General features: G+C 45.0%; 1 protein-coding gene across 10 annotated transcripts in view; it reads right to left on the bottom strand.

The window, feature by feature from the left end:
* Positions 1 to 1,011: 1,011 nt before the first annotated feature.
* Positions 1,012 to 24,504, bottom strand: part of LOC129810560 (voltage-dependent R-type calcium channel subunit alpha-1E-like) — a 232,548-nt gene continuing 209,055 nt past the window's right edge. For 5 of the 10 annotated variants that reach the window (XM_055861176.1, XM_055861182.1, XM_055861180.1 and 2 more), the window contains 25 exons: positions 24,138 to 24,267; positions 23,099 to 23,158; positions 22,660 to 22,766; positions 20,728 to 20,824; positions 18,975 to 19,135; positions 18,660 to 18,797; positions 18,129 to 18,330; positions 17,481 to 17,645; positions 16,829 to 16,939; positions 16,639 to 16,719; positions 16,416 to 16,535; positions 16,124 to 16,189; positions 15,898 to 15,989; positions 15,647 to 15,809; positions 14,719 to 14,846; positions 13,472 to 13,568; positions 12,530 to 12,635; positions 12,293 to 12,400; positions 12,074 to 12,174; positions 11,095 to 11,201; positions 7,128 to 7,272; positions 5,111 to 5,239; positions 4,400 to 4,544; positions 3,974 to 4,155; positions 1,012 to 3,854 (listed from right to left, as the gene is read on the bottom strand). In XM_055861176.1, coding sequence (XP_055717151.1) covers positions 3,297 to 3,854; positions 3,974 to 4,155; positions 4,400 to 4,544; positions 5,111 to 5,239; positions 7,128 to 7,272; positions 11,095 to 11,201; positions 12,074 to 12,174; positions 12,293 to 12,400; positions 12,530 to 12,635; positions 13,472 to 13,568; positions 14,719 to 14,846; positions 15,647 to 15,809; positions 15,898 to 15,989; positions 16,124 to 16,189; positions 16,416 to 16,535; positions 16,639 to 16,719; positions 16,829 to 16,939; positions 17,481 to 17,645; positions 18,129 to 18,330; positions 18,660 to 18,797; positions 18,975 to 19,135; positions 20,728 to 20,824; positions 22,660 to 22,766; positions 23,099 to 23,158; positions 24,138 to 24,267 — 3,499 coding nt within the window. In that variant the 3' untranslated portion in view covers positions 1,012 to 3,296. Of the gene's footprint in view, positions 3,855 to 3,973; positions 4,156 to 4,399; positions 4,545 to 5,110; positions 5,240 to 7,127; positions 7,273 to 11,094; positions 11,202 to 12,073; positions 12,175 to 12,292; positions 12,401 to 12,529; positions 12,636 to 13,471; positions 13,569 to 14,310; positions 14,408 to 14,718; positions 14,847 to 15,646; positions 15,810 to 15,897; positions 15,990 to 16,123; positions 16,190 to 16,415; positions 16,536 to 16,638; positions 16,720 to 16,828; positions 16,940 to 17,480; positions 17,646 to 18,128; positions 18,331 to 18,659; positions 18,798 to 18,974; positions 19,136 to 20,727; positions 20,825 to 22,659; positions 22,767 to 23,098; positions 23,159 to 24,137; positions 24,268 to 24,504 lie in introns of those variants that run through there. The other 5 variants (XM_055861177.1, XM_055861185.1, XM_055861186.1 and 2 more) reach the window with 3 other exon arrangements.

Genomic DNA, 24,504 nt, shown 5'->3' with positions numbered 1-24,504 from the left:
CTAAAACAAGCAAAACACATAAGAACTATGGTCAGGACGTGACAGTATGTATGTCTATGGTTGCCTAGATTGGTTCTCAATTAGAGACAGCTGTCTATCGTTGTCTCTGATTGGGGACCATATTTAGGCAGCCATATTCATTAGGTAGTTCGGGGGTGATTGTCTATGTGTAAGTTGCCTGTGTCTGCACTTATTGTTTATATAGCTTCACGGTCGTCGGTTTGTTGTTTTTGTTAAGTTTGTAAAGTGTTCTTCGTTTCGTTTCATCTTCGTCTTAAATAAAAGAGAAGATGTATTGTTATCACGCTGCGCCTTGGTCCTCCTCTCTTCCACGTTACGACGATCGTGACACCCGGGGCACATTGCCTGGAATTGCCCGTCTCGAGAGGAGTCGATGCCATCAGCAAGCCCCGGAGGCGAGGTGGGTCATGCAGTGAAATACGTCACATCCTGTTGGGCAAACCACAAATCAACTGCACCCATGGTCCCAGTGAAGGTTGACAGACACAACACGGAAGCTCTATTGGACTCCGGAAGTATGGTTAACCACGAGCCTACTGAACCAGGAGACTGATCGTGGTAGGGAGATGTCCATTTTCTGTGTTTACGGGGACACAACGCGGTATCCAACCGTATGGGCCAACATTGTGACGCCGAAAGGGAGTTGCCAGATGATGGTGGGTGCAGTACCAGAGTTGCCTGTACCTCTCCTAGTGGGACGAGATTGTCCGCTGTTTGCGGCCCTGTGGGGGCACGAGCTGAGGAAGAAGGTACGAGCCGGCCGAAGACGAGAGCGAGGACGACCCATTGTCTGTGCAGCCCGGAAGCAAACGGTTGACCAACCTGTTTCTACCAGTCCAGAGTTTCTACGGGTCCAGAGTTTCTACGGGTCCAGAGCTAATCCTACTTTGTCCGTGTCTGATCTGTGTAAACGTCACAACACGGATTTGCAAATTGTTTTTGTCAAAGTCATAGACAGGTATCTAGATTGAAATATAGTATAAAAAGTCCTTTAAATTAGACATGTATTTATTTATATATACTACATATATACCAGAACGCTTTTCTATACCAGAAATTCAGAAGTAACATAAAACTTCACAGAGCAGTGGGCCCATATAGGCCAGCAGAACATTGGACCAAATTTCAGAAACATGTCAACAAAACAAATTACAACACGGCACATGATATAATATAAGCTCTCTTTTTGGCAACAATCACTGTTCAAAATGTAAACATCATTCTGTTGGGGTCTGATGAGAGAGAACGCCACTGAGTGCACATGGATCCGTCAACTGCTCTGAGTCACCCTACTCACAGGCAGGCACATTTTAACACTACCACCATCACCATCATCATCACTATCATCATCACTATCACCATAACCATCATCATCACCATCAGAATCACTATCACCATAACCATCATCATCGCCATAACCATCATCATCACTATCACCATCACCATCACGTTGCTACACCAGAGCTGTATCAGGGTAAACTCTCTTTTTATACAGCACTGTAAAACCTGTTGGTAAAAACTGACTCAGTCAGTGTTCAGAGTAACATGGGAGTGAACTTACAAATAAATCATAGTTAGGAATCATCCATAAACACATCCATATTGAAATAATTTGCATCAAAGGACAGATAGTATTCATTATGACATAAAAGGCAACACATCCTCAAGACACTTGATCCTATTTACAGGAAAAATGGCTTTGTAGACTATATTTGTCAGTAGTATCCAGCACATGGACATGCTATGTCTGTTGTTTCCATATTGTTCTGTACAAGAGGCCAGTTTTGCTGCTGTCCAGTGAGGGTCTATAGTTCAGGGCTGGACCTCATCCAGGGCCTCACAGTGGACATCATGCGTAATCCAGTGAGGTGACAGTCACAAACAAACAAAAGCAGGGAAGAGGGTCCTCTGTCCACAGACACACTGAAGGGCACACAAGAACCCAACATATTTAGGCTGACAATGACATTCCATGACATTCCAGCGTCATTGACATGGAATGACGCTGGAACACCTGACTTTAGAGGGATCAAAGCACCAGAGCTCTGGAAATGTACAGCATCTATCAGGGAAAGGTCAGGTCCTTGTCTCGTCTTGAAGTAGATTGTCATATCTACTGGAGAGAACATTACAACAAATGGAAAGGCCTTTCCTCTCTTTGTTCAACAACCTTTTTTTGTTCTCAGGTGAGAGCTCATGATCGGTGAGTTAACTGGTGCATACGGTCATTTCTGTTGTGACACCTTCTTCCCCATTGGCTGACTGACACAGAACCATTTAGTAGACGTCACTGCCTGAGAAATACCCCATTGATGTAGTGTGAGATGAGAGAAGAGAGTTGTTTTAAAGCAGTGTCTGTGACAACCAATGTCTGCTTCAGATCCCTACACACCTAACACTGTGTCATCATCCATAAAGATCTAATAACTGAGAACTTCCTTCTTATCTTACAGGAGGAAAAGAGTACAATTTCAATACATTCCTGATACTTCAGTGCCACATACTATTTTTCTGCTACACACTGTACTTAACACATACTTACTCTGTTTCATAGGTCTAAGAAGTGAGGAAACATTCTTTACATCTTGAGTTATTCAACTTTGTTATTAATCAAAATGCAACTGGTGAACGTTTGCACTGTACGTCAGCAGTCCCCATATCTTCCTTGTCTTGTTGATTTGACAAACATATTGCACTCCTAGAAACACACACTCTTAGAAAAGAAGGTGCTATCTAGAACCTTTAAGGAACCCTTTTTGGTTCCAGGTAGAATGCTTTTGGGTTCCATGTAGAACCCTTTCCACAGAGAGTTTTACATGGAACCCAAAAGGATTCTACCTGGAACCCAAAAGGGTTCCCCCTGGAACTAAAAAGGGTTCTCCTATTGAACCTTTATTTAACTAGGCAGGTCAGTTAAAGAACAAATTCTTATTTACAATGACAGCGTACCCCGGCCAAATCCCCCGGAACGGCGCTGGGCCAATTGTGCGCCGCCCTATGGGACTCCCGATTACAGCCGGTTGTGATACAGCCCGGGATCAAACCAGGATCAAACAAGGGTCTGTAGTGACGCCTCTAGCACTGAGATGCAATGCCTTAGGCTGCTGCGCCACTCGGGAGCCAGCTGAAGAACTCTTTTGGATCCCTTTTTTTCTAAGAGTGCAGATACACACTCAGTACACGACCTGACAGTGTGCTTCAAACTGAGGACCCCTGTCTTTCTGATACCCAGTTTTGCTGTCCATCTTCCTCCTCTTCTTCTCCAAGTCCCGGCCCTAACAGCGGTCATCCTCGTCGGTATCACTCAAGAGCTCGCAGGCAACCACAGAGCTGGCCTGACCCAGGCGTTTATGGAAGTGTCCGTTGGGGACCTGCCAGTTGTGTCTGAGCTGGGGGGCAGAGCTGATGGTGTTGGCCCTGCCCAGACTGGTTGCAATGGCCGCCTCGAAGGTCAGAGTCTCATCCAGGCCTGAGGAGTCTGGGCTGTGTAGCTCCTCGTGCAGGATCAGGTACGGCTCCGAGATGTACCGGTGAGGTGAGGGGTGCGGGTGACTGACCCCTAACCCTGGGCCACCCACCCCTATTACCACCCCCACCCCCGCTCCTGACTCTGGGGCTAGCCTCTCCCCCTCCTCTCTCAATGAGGGATCCTCCATCTCTCCGGGGGCCTCCTGGGTCCGGGCTCTGCCCTCACTGGCAGCAGGGGGGGAGAGGTGGGCTCGGCACACCAGGGGGGAGTAGGAGATGTGAGGGCGTGGCCGCAAGGGCGTCTGGGGGAGCTGGCGCCGGCCGCGGGGTGTGCTGGACAGGTCTGGGGTGCCTGAAGTGTTGCCCTGCAGAGAGAAGAGACCTCACACATAAACCAAGCTTCAATGGTAGTAGGAACAGTGTTTGATAGATAAAGCCAGGAATTGAATAATAATAGGCTCAGGGCCGTTGAGAGAACACTCACCTGTCTGTGGAGGGCATGTGTGCGTCCTTCACTGGGGGAACGGGACTGCTTGCGTTCCTGTGACGGGTCCTGGCTCCGCTCCTCAGAGTTGCAGCGGGACACGTCGGGAGACAGCAGGTGGCGCCTCTCTTTGGAGCGCCCCCGCTCATGATCCACTGGTTCCCTGAGGTTGCACCTGATTCCTGAGAGGCAGGGGGAGAGAGGGGAGCTATGAAGATGAATACAGTATAGTAAATACACAGCCATCAGGGGGAATCTGAAACTGATAACTTCCACTGTTCTTCAATGGTTCTAAAGTATGAAAGGGGTCAGGATCAGTGAATGGACCCCAAGCAGAGGCATATTGAAAACATTCCAGCTTTAACCAGAGTGAAGGAAAAGGAGCCATGTAAACTCAGTGGCTGACTGTTACTGTGTGTAGTATACCTCTGATGCTCCTCTGTCGTGGTCTGTTCAGACGGTCAGGACTGACCCTCTTCAGAGAGTACTCCTCCTGCCACAGGCCATTCACACATTGATCCCCAATAGTGGAGAAGGAGCGCTTCATTGATTTGCTGCTGTCTGTCCCCACCTACAGACAAACAGATAAACAAATACACACATACAGTAGACACACACACATATAGATATACAGACATATACACACATATACATTTGGTTGAGAGAATGTGAGAGGGTAGAAAGTGTGTGGAGTTCTAATCTGAGTTCTGAGCAGAAGACTTTCTCTCATCCACAACACACATTCCATGTTTAACACATGGTATTTATATTGTGCTTTTCGAGGACCCAAAGCCACTTCCTATCCATATTACCATGGACTAAAAATACAACGCTTTAGGAAACCTGGCACACTGACATGTTTGCCACGCAAGGATTAACTAGAAACCATCAAAGTACGCCATACACACTGTCAACAACCATTGAAGGTAGCAGCTGAAATCAGATGTATATACTGTAGCAACCTAGTTAACACCCAATCCCCTCCATTTCATGGCTGATTGCCGTATGTATGTGGCTGCACTGCTCCAGTGTTCAGTCCCTCTGAAGCCCCCACAGAGGCTGTCTGCCTGGGTCCTGTTCTCTCTAAGGCCCAATGGGTAGAGGAGGGGAGGTGAGGGGCTGTACAGTAACAGGTACCTGTGTGTCTACAGCCAGCCGAGGCATAGAGGAGGCTCGGATAGAGACTGCCCGCCCGGGCACCCTGAGTGGGGCATCCTGCCTGTTAGTGGGGCAAAGGTTGCGGTTAAACTCTTTGCGCTCCGGAACCTATATAGTCAGAGAAAAAAGGAGGGGAGAGAAACACAGCAGAGTTCTAATGTGTGAAAACAGAGTTGGCAGCAATGACGTCAGAGGACCAGCAGAGGGCTACTGTACCAACACGTCACAAGCAGATGTAGTATGCTGTCTGAGATTTTGTACAGTATCGCTATCGAATAGCCGTACATCCTCTTGACTCAGATTAAAAGCACTGGCTGAGCACAAAGGCAGCCAAAGCACTGTGTGTTGGCAGTGTAATGTATTCATTTTTCATTATTCATTGTGAATCTGTGTGAGTGGTGACTGTCTGGAGTGCTCAGAAGTACTGTGGGTTGGAGTACCACTGTCAACGAGGGGCTGGCAACCAGGCGGGGCAGAGCAGATAGGAGGGGCTGAAGGGAGAAAGGGAGCGGTGTCTACATGCGCAACAAGGGCTTAAAGCTTAAGATGGAGCTTGAATAACTAAAAACCATGAAGCGGAGGCAAGAACAAGTCACAGGCATGCAGGCATAGGAAACCAAAATGCCCCACTCTTCACTAAAGAGCTGAGAAACCATAACCACGAAATATGAGCAGTATCCTCCAACAGAACTCTGTACAGCTGTTCAAAGGACAGAGAGATGGATGGGAGTGCCATATGGCATATAGCTCTGTTGATGACAAAGGTGCCAAATACCAACACAGCACAGTTAAACCACAAAACCATGAGAAGAGTGCTGACCAAACCACCAGAGACAAGCCGCCGTCTCCGTCCCTGTTCCATTCACACACTTACAGAAAGTCACACGCTTTCATGTCGTCAAAGTCACACTCCCCACAGTGCCAAAACTCAGCAGAATCACAACAATCTTGCAAAATAAGCATAATACGCATGGTTCATCAAAGCCTATGGCAGAGAAATGATGATACCATTCAAAGAAATGGGTGAGTAGTGATAAATGCCTTAAACAAGGGACACTGTGTGGAGTGAACAGCATGGTGAGACATTGCCATGGTGAAGTTGAGAATGACACAGAAGGGGCCAGACAGCCGTATCATCGACTGCAATCCAGCTCTGCCAGATAGAACTGGCTTGGACTGTGTAGAGTTAACTAAAGTAGGTGTGTGTTTGAATGGCTTTGAGTGTAAGGTAAGAGTGTGCGTGACTCACAAATGAGTGACCAATCTGTTCTGGGTCTAATAGCTATGATGACAGTCTGATCAACAGCAATGCTTTTTACAATGTTGTTTCAGACAAGAGTTTGATGATGAAGCAGAATATACTGGCACCATACATCAAATATTTCAACACAAATCACAAATCAACACCCTCCCACAACCACCCCCCACCCAACTCCACCCCACTAATCAACTAGCGTCAAAATACCGAATATTGATTGGGCCGGGCCTCTTGGATAACTTGTTAATTTGTGGAGAGACAGCTAATTGGCTGGAAAGTGACACAGAGATGGATGGGGGAGTGGATGAGTCAGAGTGAGTCCAGTCAGACGCTGCCTCTCCTGGGAGAGACAGCCCCAACCCCCACCCCTCTCCTCCCCATCTCTCTGGACCACAACCACAGCCTACCAAACCATAACGCAACCCTTCTCACTCCATCATAAGTCACTGGAGGTTTACCCATAAAAAGTCTACTAATGCATTATGTTTGTAATAATAACACAATTATTTCCCCATGAAGTGTGTAACACAGTAATACATACATATAACATACAATGTGACATAATGTATTGTACTGCTTAGTTGAGGCAACTTGTAAGTAAGCATTTCACTGCACCGTTTATACCTGCAGTAAACTGTGCACATAATGAATAAACTTTGATTTGATTTAGATTTGATTATAGTGCGTTGAGTGAGTGTGTTCATGGGGGTGTTACAGTACTTGAGACCCAGTCCTTACCAGTGTGTGGAGCTGGTGGTGGAGCAGGTGGTGGTGGTGATAGTTGTGGTAGTCCTCCCCTTTGTCCTCTAGGTCCTGGGACATGGGCTGCATGAACATCTCCTGAGGGGATATGGGACTCAAGGCCACAAATCCTCCTCTGGTCCTGATGGAACAGATAGGAAGACAGACAGACGCTCAGAGAGGCATGCCTATCTAGGATGAACACACATCTATTAACTCCATCTACAGGCACGCACACACAGAATCAGGGACTTCAGGAGTAGGGCTGTGACGGTCATGACATTTTGTCAGACGTTTATTATCATGCAGCTGGTTATTGTGGCTCAGTTGGTAAAGCATGGCACTTGAAACGCCAAGGTTGTGGGTTCAATTCCCATGGGGGAACAGTAAGAAAAAAAGGACAAACAAATTATGAAAATGTATGCACTCACTACTGTAAGTCTGATAAATGACTAAAATGTCAATGTAAAAAGACTGTAGGTCTCACTGTAATTGACCGTTAATTAACGTAAACATGTTTAGCATATGAGTGGCATACAAGCCGCTGATGAACACCTTTAGAACATCTACATTTTAAAAGTATAATAAATCAATTTAATATACACCATCACAATAAATCCATGATTTATTTTAGTCAGGTCTAAATAAACATGATACGAAGAAAATGTATTTCAGAAAACAGAATAGGAGTAGACTGTATGTTATCTGTCTGTGCGCCATAAGCTGTAGGCTTGTTCATTAAGCTGACAAGATATGCTTATAAGTCCTGTGCCATTATTTTATATGATTTTATAGTAAGAAGATATAATTGAACTAGCTGAATAAAATAGAAAGGATATTTTTACCATTCCGGAGCATAAAAATAATTTGAAACAGGTCCTCCTATACACTAGATTTAGAGTTATTTGGCAACTACTTGTTGTACTCACTTCGCCTCCATGGCCTTTTTATATTTTTATTTATTTATACATATATCTGTTTGCCTTCACCTCCCTTATCTCACCTCACTTGCTCACATTGTATATAGACTTATTTTTTTTTCACTGTATTATTGACTATATGTTTGTTTTTACTCCATGTGTAACTATGTGTTGTTGTATGTGTCGAACTGCTTAATATGCTTAATATGAGCAGCTGAGAAATACATATAAGTACACTTATTTCACTCCATGCATCACTGTTTGAGGAGCATGCGCTTGCTGTGTGACAGGTGATATTCCGCCCAAACTCTGTATGCAATGGGCTCTCCAACCCTGTTCCCGCAGCTACCCAGTGCTTGATTTGGGATACCAAGTGAATTAAATCTGTTCGGGAACATCAATAGTAACATGTTTTCTCAAACAAACATATTTCACTCAACTGTTGACAGCCCCTCTGCATGCTTGAGAAAAGAATAAAGAGGAGGAGATGGCAATGCACGGTGGTGAGAGATTCTGTAGCTAAAAGGTAATGTGCCACCCAATTCATTATACAAATATTTTAAAAATCCCTATTACTAGGCTATTCAAAATCAAATACAAATTCACTATAATTGTAGGCTACCTGTAAGCTGCCCTGCCCTGCACAATGAACCAACAGCATCGCCTCTCTACCAGAATCATGGATAGACATTTTGGAGCAGAGCATAAGGTAACCAGTCCATCCAGTATGCATAATAATCCAGTCCACCACTCTCAAAGGCAATTACTAAAATTTGTTTAATTTTAAAGTATTTGCCAGACCAATTATGCACCAGACTGTCACGTTCGTTCTCCTCCTCGTCTGAGGAGGAGCATGGATCGGACCAAAACGCAGAGTGACTCTGACGGCTCGGGACAGACGGGCGGCTCTGACGGCTCGGGACAGACGGGCGGCTCTGACGGCTCGGGACAGACGGGCGGCTCTGACGGCTCGGGACAGACGGATAGCCCAGGCGGCTCTGGGCAGACGGGCAGTGCAGGCGGCACTGGGCAGACGGAAGACTCTGGCCGGCTGAGGCGCACAGTAGGCCTGGTGCGTGGTGCCGGAACTGGTGGTACCAGGCTAAGGACACGCACCTTAAGGCTAGTGCGGGGAGCAGCAACAGGGCGCACAGGACTCTGGAGACGCACAGGAGGCTTGGTGCGTGGTGCCGGAACTGGTGGTACTGGGCTGGAGACACGCACCACAGGGCTAGTGCGTGTAGGAGGAACAGGGCTCTGGAGACGCACAGGAAGCCTGGTGCGTGGTGTTGGCACTGGTGGTACTAGGCTGGGGCGGGGAGGTGGCGCCGGATATACCGGACCGTGCAGGCGTACTGGCTCCCTTGAGCACTGAGCCTGCCCAACCTTACCTGGTTGAATGCTCCCCGTAGCCCAACCAGTGCGGGGAGGTGGAATAACCCGCACTGGGCTGTGTTGGAGAACCGGGGACACCATGCGTACGGCTGGTGCCATGTATGCCGGCCCGAGGAGACGCACTGGAGACCAGACGCGTTGAGCCGGCTTCATGGCACCTGGCTCAATGCCCAATCTAGCCCTGCCAATGCGGGGAGGTGGAATAACCCGCACCGGGCTATGCACACGTACAGGAGACACCATGCGCTCTACCGCATAACATGGTGTCTGCCCGTACTCTCGCTTCCCACGGTAAGCTCGGGGAGTTGGCGCAGGTCTCCTACCTGACTTCGCCACACTCCGTTGTAGCCCCCCCCCCCAAGAAATCTTTGGGCTTGACTCACAGGCTTCCAGCCTCGCTTCCGTGCTGCCTCCTCATACCACCGCCTCTCGGCTTTAGCTGCCTCCAGCTCTTCACGAGGGCGGCGATATTCTCCAGGTTGTGCCCAGGGTCCTTTACCGTCCAGTATTTCCTCCCATGTCCAGAAATCCTGCGATCGCAACTCCTGCTGCTGCTTATCACGCTGCTTGGTCCTGGTATGGTGGGTAATTCTGTCACGTTCGTTCTCCTCCTCGTCTGAGGAGGAGCATGGATCGGACCAAAACGCAGAGTGATATGAATACATCTTCTTTTATTAGAGACGAAGATGAAACGAACACTATACAAAAACAATAAACCACGAATGTGAAGCTACAAACGAAAGTGCACACACAGCTACTAACGTTAGACATAGACAATTACCCACAAAAGCCTACTGCCTATGGCTGCCTTAAATATGGCTCCCAATCAGAGACAATGAATGACAGCTGTCTCTGATTGAGAACCATTCAGGCAACCATAGACTTACCTAGACACCTACACTCAACACAAACCCATACACTCTACCAAAACCCCCTATACCATACAACCACCCCAGACGAGACAACTATACACAAACATTCCCCCTGTCACACCCTGACCTAACCAAAATATTACAGAAAACAAAGATAACTAAGGCCAGGGCGTGACACAGACATTTTAAATCAGTTTTGTTTTATATTTTTCTGCCATTGGTAATATGCGGTAGGCTATGTATTGTATAACCGCACAATCATCATTTTATTCAATTTTTTCCCCCAGGCTTGAGCTCATAAGTCTATGCACATGTATATGCTCTAATATGTGTATAGGTGTTTTGAATGAATCATCACCTTAGAAAGCGCTGTTCATTTCATTGTATTAGACTTTGAAATAACATCCACAACTACCATGTTTTATACTTAATGCAACCTGCTGTTGAACTTCAGTCTTCAAACTGATCATCACAGTGAAGTCAGTTTTAAAAGCACTATACTGTTTTGATGATAAGTGTTTGTTGTAATTTTCAACTGCATTTGCGATGATGTCAGAGTGGTTAAAGGGACAATAGAGCTCTGAGTACCAGACCAGTAGGACCTGATGGTCGTTAACAAGTTGGGTACTATCAAAGCATGTCCAGAGTGCATAACAGGTGATTACCGTAATTTAACAGTCACGTGGAATTTTACTGCGGTCATGACTCATGACTGCCGGTGTGGTGGTAATACGGTAACCGCAACAGCCCTATTCATGAGTAAAATAACATATTTACAGGGCAGATCCAGGGCTGTGGGGCAGGAAAGGGAGGGCTTTGGCACTGCAGAGGATTTCTTGAGGCAGAGAGGAAGCGTCCATACGCTGGAACATGGGAGCGTGTTTCTATAGAGGGTGAGGATGAAACAGGTACAGTATGAGAGTATGCAAACTACTGTTAAGAGGATATTTTTATTTTTATTTTTATTTAACCTTTATTTAACCAGGTAGGCAAATTGAGAACACGTTCTCATTTACAATTGCGACCTGGCCAAGATAAAGCAAAGCAGTTCGACACATACAACAACACATAGTTACACATGGAGTAAAAACAAACATATAGTCAATAATACAGTGAAAAAGATAAAAAAATAAGTCTATATACAATGTGAGCAAGTGAGGTGAGATAAGGGAGGTGAAGGCAAACAGATATATGTATAAATAAATAAAAATATAAAAAGGCCATGGAGGCGAAGTGAGTACAACACAGCAAGTAAAATAAAAACTAAAAAAAACACTGGAATGGTTGGTTTGCATTGGAAGAAAGTGCAAAGTAGAGACAGAAATAATGGGGTGCAAAGGAGCAAAATAAATTAATAAATAAATACAGTAGGTAAAGAGGTAGTTGTTTGGGCTAAATTGTAGATGGGTTATGTACAGGTGCAGTAATCTATGAGCTGCTCTGACAGCTGGTGCTTAAAGCTAGTGAGGGAGATAGGTGTTTCCAGTTTCAGAGATTTTTGTAGTTCGTTCCAGTCATTGGCAGCAGAGAACTGGAAGGAGAGGCGTCCAAAGGAAGAATTGGTTTTGGGGGTGACTAGAGAGATATACCTGCTGGAGCGCGTGCTACGGGTAGGTGCTGCTATGGTGACCAGCGAGCTGAGATAAGGGGGGACTTTACCTAGCAGGGTCTTGTAGATGACCTGGAACCAATGGGTTTGGCGACGAGTATGAAGCGAATATGATTTCCTAACTATACTGTACATAGAGGTATATACCTGCTCCTCCAGCTGTTGCCTGAGCTTCTTGGCTTTGCTCTGCTTGTAGTAGTCCATGATCATCATGGCTGCATAGATCTTCCCAATGGTCATATGACTGGCTGGAAGACCAATGGCATAATGTCACTAATTTGGAATTCTTTGAAAATCATAACTCCTAGAGTAAATAGTTCAATTACATTGACTAATGCCAGTGGTACCATACATTCTGACTGTCACCTTTGTGGATGGGGACGAGCAGGTCCAGGGTCTTCTGTGAAAGGTGTGACCAAATGACACTTATCTCCTTCTGTAGATCTGAATCCATCTGACCTCGGTCCTCCCCTCCTGGAACCACCACAACAACAGCAGATCAAGCATGCAACTAGTGGAGGAAATTGATCAACAGTGTGTGGAGAAAGTAGAGAAGAACAACAAGGTTATGCTAAGTATATAGCATGTTAGCTAGCGCCTGACCTCTGGCTATTTTCACCTCGAGGGCGGTTCGGATCAGGGCCATAAGGGTGGAGGTGAAGTGAACCGACATCTCTTCATCCACAGGCATGTTCATCAGCACCAGCCTCTGAGGGTGTCCATGGAAGGGACAGAGGGGGAAGCAGGAAATATATCTCATCAAACAGGAGACAACATGATGCAAATGGGAGGAGCTAGCCATTTGCAGTCTTAATGTAGTACTCAAGTCTCTACTTGATAATATGTTTTCACTGTTTAAGCTAAACTTACAATATTTGGATAAAAACACATGTGATAAGACAATACTATAATAAGAATGACATAGTAAGAACAGCCAAGAGACTCTCACAAAGCATGCACAAAGAGGGGAGGTGCATCTCTGCCATTGTACATGCACACATATCACAAAATAATTGACAGGGAAATTATATGTGAAAAAAAGCAACAGAGTGCAAGGGCAGAAGGCACATGCATATACTTATAGGAAGTAATCAAGAAACAATGATTGAGGAAGATTGTATGACATTCTGACACTGTACAGTGTGGCTCTATGAAATCCATGTCAGGTTTATGCACCCGTTTCAAAACAGCTGCATTCTTACTGACTGTAAAAGCCATTTACTCCACAGACAGCTCTTAACACAAAAAACATAAATTAATTACTCAGTCAGTTCTCTGCCAAGATGCAAACCAATAGAAAAAAAGAAAACACCAAGGCACAATGCTTATTTCTTTTTACTGTACGTATTGTCATCCACCAATCAAAAAACACCATTGTAGATTCCCTTACAGTTGACCAAGCGACACATTACGATACGATAGACAACAGCCATTTCCCACACTTCATTTGGAATTGGGATGATCCGGTATGACAGAGAGCAAGGTTTTAGTTTGCCGTCTCTGTTGACCTAACATAGAAACTTTGCCTGTCTGTCTTTGGTCTACCTTATAAGCCACTTTGGATGGACATTTCTTGCCGAGGCCTAGAGGTGGCGACATGAGGGTCAGCATTTCATACATGTCAGTGTAATGAATACGCCCGCTGGGAAGGAGGCAGGGAGCAAGGCAGATGACGAGGAGGAGGAGGAAGGGCAAGGAAGGCATTCCCAAGGAATGGAGGAAGAAAGGAATATGTAAAAGGGAAAAGGGAAGAGATATCAGAAAGAGGGTTATTCAATGGCATTACACAGAAAGAGGAAAATGATCAGATCAGGTTGTGGTCTTTCTATGCAGACCTGGCATAGAAAAGAGAGAGCGGAAGAAATCTAACATGACCAAAGGAATGACAGTAGGGTCCTCTGTGGATCTGGCAGATACTTACATCACATCCTAAAACTGTACTGCTGACACTTGTCAGGGAGGGACTTACAGTAGGCCATGAAGTCACCACCATAACACTTCTCATCCTTCTAGGACCAGTCAGCTAACCCAGAGGTACCAGATCCAACCAGGCACAGAGAGCCAGGGTATCACAGAAAACTGATTTTGTGTAGTTGTTAACTTTATACTACATTTTCCAATAGCTCATTGCTCTGCATCTACAGAATGAAGTGCATAATGCTCTGTATGTTAGAGGAACACCCATCTCTTTGTATCCTGAAGCCATAGCCCAGTCATTCTTTGGCCTGGAGCAGAGCCAGAGCTGGCCTCCTCCAGCAGTGCAAGCAGGCCATAGAGCAGTAGTAGTAACTGGTAGAGAGGAATGGAGGGGGCGGGGGGCAGAGCAAGGATCCCAACGTAGGAAGGGGTTGAGGGAGCGAGGGATAGTGGTGGGGGAGCCAAACCTTGCAGGCCACCCTGTAAGGGCAGTTCTTTCCAAAGCCCAGGGGAGGTGAAATAGTGCGTACTACTTTGTACATCTCCGTATAGTGAATCCTTCCACTGGAAAGAACATACATTTATGTAGTTAACAATGAACATAGAGATTCAGCTTTGCTGGAGTTTACCAGAGACAAAGTGCCAGCATTGCCCTAAGATAAATAACCTGGAAAGCAAAGCATCAGGACACAATGGACAGCAATTAGCCAAATATGCAATACTTTTCATATCATGAGATGTTTTGGAGATTAGGGCTATATGGTGGTCTTTGTAAGTAGGTGGGAGTACCATTAGAATAACTGTAAAATAGTAAATTATTCACATATGTGCTGCTACTTTGTATGTGTTGTGTTGTAGTTGGGCCTCTGACTTACCAAGCAGCTCGGTCATATTCACCCCAGATACGAACAAATTCATCCAGGTGGTGAGGCCCCAATATCGAGGAATCCCGGGTGAGGTACTCAAAGTTGTCCATGATTACAGCCACAAACAGATTCAGCATCTGAACAGTGATTAGAGGAGGTCATAGACAAAGAACTACAGTATGTGTGTATGAAAGTGAAATATATATGCATGCAGGTGTCTCCTTCAACTTCTTCCACTCATTTCTGGTAAGAGTAGAACTCTTAGAGTAGAACAGTAGGACTCTTCGCCTAGGACAGTAGACCTCTTAGAGTAGGACAGTAGGACTCTTAGAGTAGGTCTCTTGGAGTAGGACAATAGGACTTTTAAAGTAGGACAGTAGGTATCTTAGAGTAGGACTCAGAGTAGTACAGTAGGGCTCTTAGAGGAGTACAGTAGGACTCTTGGAGTAGGTCTCTTAGAGTAGAACAGTAGAACTCAGAGTAGGACAGTAAGACTCTTAGAGTAGAACAGTAGAACTCAGAGTAGGACAGTAAGACTCTTAGAGTAGGATAATAGGACTTTTAGAGTAGGACAGTAAGACTCTTAGAGTAGGATAGTAGGACTTTTAGAGTAGGACAGTATACATCTTAGAGTAGGACAGTAGGACTTTTAGAGTAGGGCAGTAGCACTCTTAGAGCAGGACAGTAGGAGTCAGAGTAGGATAGTAGGACTTTTAGAGTAGGACAGTATACATCTTAGAGTAGGACAGTAGGACTTTTAGAGTAGTACAGTAGGACTCTTAGAGCAGGACAGTAGGAGTCAGAGTAGGATAGTAGGACTTTTAGAGTAGTACAGTAGGACTCTTAGAGCAGGACAGTAGGAGTCAGAGTGGGACAGTAGGACCTTTAGAGTAAGACAGCAGGACTCTTAGAGTAGCACTCAGAGTAGGACTCTTACTAGAAATGAGCTGAAGAAGATGAAGGAGACAAAGTAGAAGTAGGCAAACTCAGTTCCACAGCGCTCCTCATGGTCTGACGTTAGAGCTAAGGGGTCTGGCTCACACTTCTGCCCCCCTAAACATGACAGCATGATCTCCTGCCACGACTCCCCCGTGGCACTCCTGCAGGCAGACAGCGGTGTGTCGTTCAGTGACTGAAAATGAGCCCCGGTTTGCCACTGTGTGACACATGAAGGATATCCTACTGTACCTGAATAGCAACATCAGAGCACCAAAAAAGGTCTTGAAGTTGTTGTGTTGGTTGATGTGAGTCTCCTCATCCAGTCTGATGTTTCCAAAAACCTTGAGGAATATTCAGGCATATATCATGAGATATGTCTTGACTCAGTCTTGTATACAGAAGCGACAGATTCACACCATGCAATGACAAACTTAGAAAGTGGCAGAATAGATAAAGAGTGTGAGCAACACCTTACCTGCATTCCGATGATTGCATATATGAAAAAGAGCATGGCAATGAGCAGACAAACGTAGGGGAGAGCCTGAAAGAGAAACCTTGTGTCATGACACAGTAACAGACGTTACACACCTACACACACACACACACACACACACACACACACACACACACACACACACACACACACACACACACACACACACACACACACACACACACACACACACACACACACACACACACACACACACACACACCCCTGCCTTCAGTGTTAAGTGTCCCTATACTGTACTGTGCGTGGAGCTGACCTTAAAGGACTGGACAAAGGTCCAGAGCAGGATGCGGATGGTGTAACCCTGCCTCAACAGCTTGATCAGTCTGGCTGCACGGAACAGCTTCAGGAAGCCCATGTTGAAGGTCTCAATTGACTTCAGGGAGATGAGAGAGTATGTTTACAGCTCATTAGCAGTGGACTGTATTGAAATGGTAACACAATCAGCCATTGATTGATATTCAGTAATGCTTTGTTACCTGCAAGTCTACCACTATTTCTGTGATGCTTCCCAAAACTGTGATGAAGTCGAATATATTCCAAGTGTCTCGAAAGTAGTTCTGAAGAAGAGGGGAAAACATCCATTCTTCAGTCAGTAGATGTTAGTAGCATTGCAAACAGGATCAGATCATGATGTCATGGACAGTAAGGCATTAACTTGCTCCTCACCAGAAAGCCAAAGGCCATGATCTTGAGGACACACTCCACAGAGAAGAGCACAGTGAAAGCTGTGTTCAGGTGTTTCAGCACAGCCTCGTATGCTGGTGGGGCAGAGTAATACTACCACCATATAGGAGATAAAGAGAGACACCATTGGAATGACCCCAAATTACTGGGATGCACAGACAACCCAAAATAACAAAATGAACCTAAACACAAACCATCTTGCTCAATCACCATACAACTGTAGATCTATAGCCACAGGTTCATAGCAGATTTCCTCTGATACATAAATAGCGTAACATTAAGCTGAGGCTATAAAAGGAGTCATTCCTCTGAGTTGTACAGACAGAGTTAACAAGGCCATGTTAAATACTAGCCGGTGGATATAGATCAATATTTAATAGAGGCTGAGTCATCCTCTCCTTCCGTCTGACTGAAGGCCTTTTCTTGGAATAAATGAAATGCTCACAAGGACGGGGATGGAAGAAACCCAGACCGTTAGCTAGAGAACAGCACAGAGTAGAGGGACATGCATCTTACAACCCCAATCAGCTACAGCTACAGGCTCCATAATACCTTCTGCACCACAGGGACTAGACTTCTGCTTTACAAATGGGATTAGTTCAGTGTATTGTTTGAATGTGATCATTATCCACACCTTCATCATCAGGACAATGGTGTTGAGTGCAATCATGGCCAGCACAGTATATTCGAAGGAGGGGGAGACCACAAAGTGCCAGAGACGGTACTGGAACGTCTGTCTGTTCTGAGGCATGTAGCGGGTCAGGGGTTTGGCACTTATGGCAAAGTCAATGCAAGCCCTCTGTAAGGGAAAACACACAAGAAGGAAAGTTGAAGAAAAGTTTGTTGGGAATAAGCATGAAGCAGTTAGCTCTGGGAAAGTCCTTATATTTTCTCCTTGAAGTTGACACTGCTGTATGGACTGCTGGGAACATTCTGGTCAATATTGACTGAGGGATACCTGGTGGGGGAGACTATGTGAGTCTGGAGGGGAAATCTCACTATTCCTGTGTATTTACCAGGCCTTTTCCATGAGCCAGTGTGCTCCTCTGTGTAATAACCTGTCAAGACTGAGCGAGTTAAGTCTAAAAGCGCAGACGGGGTCATTTTGATGTGTGTGCTACATTCCAGCAGCAAACCATATCAATAACACATACACTGAGCTGGTGTGTTCTAGATTATCACTGGAAAGTCTACAGTTAAAAAGGAATGTCTAGGTTCCATTTGGCTTGTTTTATGATTCACTGTGTTTGTGTGTGTGTGTGTATGTGTGTGACTCCATCACCTCGTTCTTCTCCAAGCTGCATTCCTCCATCATCTTGTCTCCCTGCTCCTGGAAGGTGATGATGATGAGAGCCACAAAGATGTTGACGAAGAAGAAGGGGAAGACCACAAAGTAGATGACATAGAATATGGACATCTCCATCCTGTTGCCCCGGCTGGGACCTCTGTCCTCCTCTGTCACGTCCACAGAGTGCTGCAGGACCCTGGACAGACACACAGACAGACCACAGTGTACTCAGCAATGGACTTTCTGAAAGATATTTCAGTCTAACTTATGTACAGTAGTGACATAGTAAAAGAAAGTAGTCTTGTGCGAGTCGAAAGTGCTCATAGGAGCCTATCTCCTGTTTCTGTAGCGTGAGGCACAAATACACCCTGTGGACAGAACGCTAGTCTATTGCAGTCATTATGTATGACTCAGCTAGGGATCGAACTCCTAACCTTTCTATCTCAGGGAGGACACTCTAACCACTAGGCCACAAGGTGCTGTTGTAACATAGTGAATAGTGTGTATGGAGAGAGTGAGACTTACTGTGGCCAGCCCTCCCCAGTGGAGACAGTAAACAGAGTGAGTAGGGCCCAGACTATGTTGTCATAGTGGAAGTCATGTCTCCTCCAATCCCTCCTCTTCACTTCCTTCTTATCCTTCTCATAGTCAATGTAGAAGCCTCTGATAGGAAGAGACAGACACACAGTGTACAATAGACATTCAGCGGACAAAGAAGCAGTAGAAAACATGACCATACTGTAGGTCTCCAATAGGTCTCCATCCACCACAACTACAGTATGTTAGTGTTCTGTAAGGCCCAGTGTATGAGCGTATACAGGCAGCTCAGCAGACACCTACTGGCAGTCCTTCTCTGTGTCTTTGGATCCGTCTGTGCAGTAGAAGAACTTCCCTTTGAACAGCTGCACAGCGATGACAGCGAAGATGAACATGAAGAGCTTGTAGACGATGAGGATGTTGAAGACGTTCTTCAGAGAGGTCACCACACAGTCAAACACTGCCTACACACACAGGCAGAGGACGAAGCATGAGGGAAGGCAAATGAAAAAGAGAGTCAAAGAAAGTGATATGCTAAAACTGCGGTGGTTCAGCTTTCGTCCAGTTAGCCAGTGATTTGTTGAGGCTGACTTTAATTTTATTTAAATTTTATTACCCCTTTTTCTCCCCAATTGGTAGTTACGTTCTTGTTCCATCGCTGCAACTCCCATACAGACTCAGGAGAGGCGAAGGTCGAGAGCCGTGTGTCCTCCGAAACAGGACCCCGCCAAGCCGCACTGCCTCTTGACACAAAACTCACTTAGCCCGGAAGCCAGCTGCACCAATGTGTCAGAGGAAACATTGTACACCTGACGACCGTGTCAGCGTGCATTGCACCCAGCCCACCACAGGAGTCGCTAGAGGGCAATGGGACAAGGACGACCCGGCCGGTCGAACCCTCCCCTAACACAGATGATGCTAGGCCAATTGTGTGCCGCCTCATGGGTCTCCCGGTCGCGGCCAGCTGCGTCACACCCTGGGATCGAACCAGGATCTGTAGTGGCGCATCAAAGCTGGGACTGAGAGACTGAAAAGCAGCTTCTATCTCAAGGCCATCAGACTGTTAAACAGCCATCACTAACACAGAGAGGCTGCTGCCTACATACAGACTCAAATCATTGGCCACTTTAATAAATGGATCACTAGTCACTTTAAATAAGGCCACTTTAATAATGTTTGCATATCTTACATTACTCATCTCATATGTACTGTATATACTGTATCTTATACCATCTATTGCATCTTGCCTATGCCGCTCGTCATCGCTCATCCATATATTTATTCCATTAGATTTGTGTGTATTAGGTAGTTGTTGTGGAATTGTTATATTACTTGTTAAATATTACTGCACTGTCAGAACTAGAAGCACAAGCATTTCAGTATACTCACATTAACATCTGCTAACCATGTGTATGTGACCAATTAAATGTGATTTGATTTGATTAGACCTTTTCACCACTCGGGAGGCCCTTAACGCTGACTTCTAACTCAAGTGGTATAAATAGCATACAATTGTCCAATATGATCCCAAACTGTTGTTGCTACATGAGTGACTGGAATAGGATTGTATTACTGTAGATCTTTATTTCACTTTCCATTCCCAGGACAATCAGGTCTATTGATTGCAGTGTGTCTGGTATCAGCTTACTGACTGACTCCCTGGTCCACTCACACAGTTATCAGTCGGACTCATTTCCTCATTTCCCTTGACAGATACACTCTTTCCCCCAGGAGAAATGGAATGTGTGAGATTTGGGAAATTCAGTCTTGACAAAATGTTTTCATGCTCGAACGCTCAGGTTTATCACCTCATCTATCAATCTTTTCTCTAGCTGATTCTCTGCTGCCTGGAAACCCTCATGGTGTGACTAAATGGATGTGTGGCAGTGGCTACTGACCTGATACCGCTATACCACACACATAGACAGTACTGCATCCTTGATAAACCCTGAACAGCCTGATAAAACTGCCATGTAGTCTATCCCTGCAACTGTTGACTGGGGCAGGCCCGGTCACATGGGAAGCAATTGCTGAGAAAACAAATGGAAAAGGTTACCTTGAGTTTCGGTAGTCTCTTGATGGTCTTCAGGGGCCTCAGGACACGCAGGACCCGAAGAGACTTGATGGTTTTGATGTCCCGTCCTTTATTATTTCTACAAGTAAAAACATATAGAATGAAGACCTGATAAACTCACTCCAACATTGAGCTAACCATATTACAGGAGATGTATTACTGTACTTTACGTCTCTGATTAGAAAGAGATACAGTGCCATAAAAAAGTATTTTCCCCTTTTCTGATTTTCTCAGTTTTTCATATTTTTGATACTGAATGTTATCAGATCTTCAACCAAAACCTAATATTAGATAAAGGGAACCTGAGTTCACAAATAACAACAAAAAAAGTATTCTTACTTTATTTATTTAATTAACAAAGTTATGCAACACCCAATTCCACTGTGTGAAAAAGTAATTTACACTCAATAACAGGTTGTGCCACCTTTACCTGCAATGACTGCAACCAAATGCTTCCTGTAGTTGTTGATCAGTCTCTCACATCGCTGTGGAGGAATTTTGGCCCCCCTTGTATGCAGAACTTCTTTAACTCAGCGACATTTGTGGGTTTTCAATCAGGAACTGCAAGTTTCAAGTCCTGCCACAATATCTCAATTGGGATTAGGTCTGGACTGACTAGGCCATTAAAAAATCTCAATATTTATTGCATTTGAACCATTTTAATGTAGACACTAGATTGTGTGTTTTGGATCGTTGTCTTGCTGTGTGACCCAGCTGCAGATGGCCTGACACTCTCCTGTAGAATTCACTGATACAGAGCAGAATTCATCATTCCCTCTATTAAGGCAAGTCGTCGCCATACATAATGGGACCCACCTCGTCCAAAAAGTTGACTCAAGTTTGCCAAAAAGCACCTAGAAGCACCTGGATGATCAGCAAGACCCTTGGAAGAATGTGCTATCGACAGATGGGTCAAAAGTATAACTTATTGGAGGACATTGGTCCCATTATGCCTGGCAAAAACCAAACACTGCATTCCACAGTAAGAACCTTGTACCAATGGTCAAGTATGGTGGTGGTAGTGTAGAAATCTGCTATGTATTAGATAATTCTACAGGTGAATGTCAGGCCATCCATCTGTGAGCTGAAGCTGAAGCGCAGCTGCGTCATGCAGCAAGACAATGATCCAAAACACACAATCAAGTCTATATGAAAATGGCTAAAAGGCAACAAATTTGAAGTTTTGGAATGGCCTAGTCAGACCTAATCCCAACTGAGATGTTGTGGCAGAACTTGACACGAGCAGTTCATGTGAGCAGTTCAAAATGTTTCTACAGCGAAGTGAGAGACTGATCAACAACTACAGGAAACGTTTGGTTGGAGTCATTGCAGCTAAAGGTGGCACAACCAGTTATTGAGTGTAAGGGGGCAATTCTTTTTTCACACAGGGGCATTAGGTGTTGCATAACATTGTTTATGAAATAAATTAAAGAAGTATGTAATTGTTGTGTTATTTGTTCAATCAGTTTCCTTTTATCTAATTTTAGGTTTTGGTTGAAGAACTGATAACATTGAGTATCAAAAATATTTAAAAGTAGAGAAAATTAGAAAGGGGGCAAATACTTTTTCACAGCACTGTACACATCTGAACTATAGAGGAAAGACAGGATGCTGTTGAGAACTGTTGAGAAATGAGCAGAAAGAAAGGGAGCGAAGAAAGTGTTTTTACCCCAACACATTCCTGGCAGTCCCACAGCAACACAATCCACAGGAGCAGAGGACGACAGAGAGAAAGACATGATACTGAACATGTACATCTCAGGGTGGGAAAAACATGTATATCACAAAACAGAGTGAAAAAACAGTGCTATGTCCAGTCCAGTCAAGCTACACTGGCAGTTTACAGTCTAGCACTGTACACTACACAAACCACTACACAGGAAGTTATAACCTATGCAAGGTCACATGACTCACGTGAGGGCGAAGGCTACCAGAGCTCCGACCACCACGATAAAGTCGAGAATGTTCCACAGGTCCCGGAAATAGGAGCCGTCATGGAGAATCAAGCCCTGGTCTATCATCTGTCAAATACACATCTTATTAAGTCATTTGAAAACTGCACTAAATATTGGCATAGGGGGGCCTCACTGTTAATTAGCAAAATACTGTACATTCTGTCTATCTGACATTACATTTTCTCGGGACTACCCACTGGGCACAGACGTCATTCATTGAAATGACATGGAAACAACATTAATTCAACCAGTGTGTGCCCAATGGGTAACAGCTTATGCCAAACATGTTCATGTACCATCTGTCAAATCCAACTGACACCCTTACAGTATGGTATGTCCACTGTCATGTCAATATGACACAGTTTTAAAACAGGATTCCTGCTGATTGAATAACTCACCTTTATTATCATTTCAAATGTAAAGACACCTGTGAACACGTAGTCAAAGTAGCGCAAAACCTGTGGGGTAAAAAGTAGACAAATATATTAATACATGAATCACAATATTGGACTCCAGGGGTTGATGAAGAACATTTAATTATTTGCCATTAGCTCATACATTACAGGAGAACAAAAAGCACTTAGGACCAGAGAGAGACTCTGAGACACTATGTTTAATGTGTTGCATCTGTTCTTCACCACTGAACTGGTGACACATTTCGCTTTTAGGAAACCAACTTCTCTCTTTAATGGTCACATTGATTACGTTTACCCTGAGGGCCTTTTATTTCTAAGACGATGCTTTTAAGTGGCGCCCTTCTGATGAATATGTGCTTTGATTATCTTCCTTGCATATCACACAGGCCCATTTCATTTCCAACTCAATCTGCCTCAATCACCAACATCCAGAGAAGCACCCCCATTAAGTCACCGTGGGAGACCTTCACAAAGCAATTATAATAATGCTTTCTTTTAGTCTTTCAGCTAGTACAGGGCCAGATATGAGACCCCAGGCACACATTCCCAAGGATGAGTTTTTACTTGAAGGAACATCTGTAACGACATACAAAACAATGGCATCAAAAAAATGATGTGCTATCTGTTTGGTTTGTTGTCGTATGAAGAGGCGAAAGCAGAGGCAGCTGTAGGGAGTGTGATGTGATGATTCTACACCCCACAACACCTCCTCTCCTCAATCTGGCTCCTCAGTGTGAGCAGAGAGTGACAACTCTAATATTGCTCTCCCTGTGAGATCAGATAGAGTGTCAGACGCAGACACAATCCCCGTCAGGGGCGCACTTTTGCACTCCTCGTTATGCTGAGAGAAAGATAATACAGCAGCGGAACACAAAGCAAAACAAAAGCAACCACACACCAAAGACAATAGCCTAGCCACCATTGTGGAGAAGGACAGTTAGAATAGTGAGGCTCAAGGTCAGTGAGGAAAACAGCCATCTGTTGAGTCCATGTAAAGCCCAGTGACCAGACTGGCTCTCACTTTGTTCCAGTTAGAGGTGGCTGACACGGGGTCCTCTGCAGCCAGGGCGATACTGCTGGCAGCGATCACCAGCAGGATGCATGTCTCAAAGTAACGCAGGTTCACCACATAGTGACAGGCCCGGCGGATCCTAGAGAAGGAACAGAGGACACAACCGCTCTGACTGAGAAACATCTGACAGAGCAAGACTGATATGAGTGTGTTGTTTCTATATCTCTATCATGTCTGTGTTAGATTGTTTGGAGGATGGTGTTAGGATGATGGTGTTAGGTTGATGGTGTTAGGTTGATGGTGTTAGGTTGATGGTGTTAGGTTGATGGTATTAAGGATGATCAAATCAAATTGTATTTGTCACATGCGCCGAATA

Source organism: Salvelinus fontinalis, chromosome 14 (genome assembly GCF_029448725.1).
Source record: "Salvelinus fontinalis isolate EN_2023a chromosome 14, ASM2944872v1, whole genome shotgun sequence".
NCBI lineage: Eukaryota > Metazoa > Chordata > Actinopteri > Salmoniformes > Salmonidae > Salvelinus > Salvelinus fontinalis.
The sequence above is the reverse complement of the archived record's forward strand: the minus strand, read 5'-3'. Positions and strand labels throughout refer to the sequence as shown.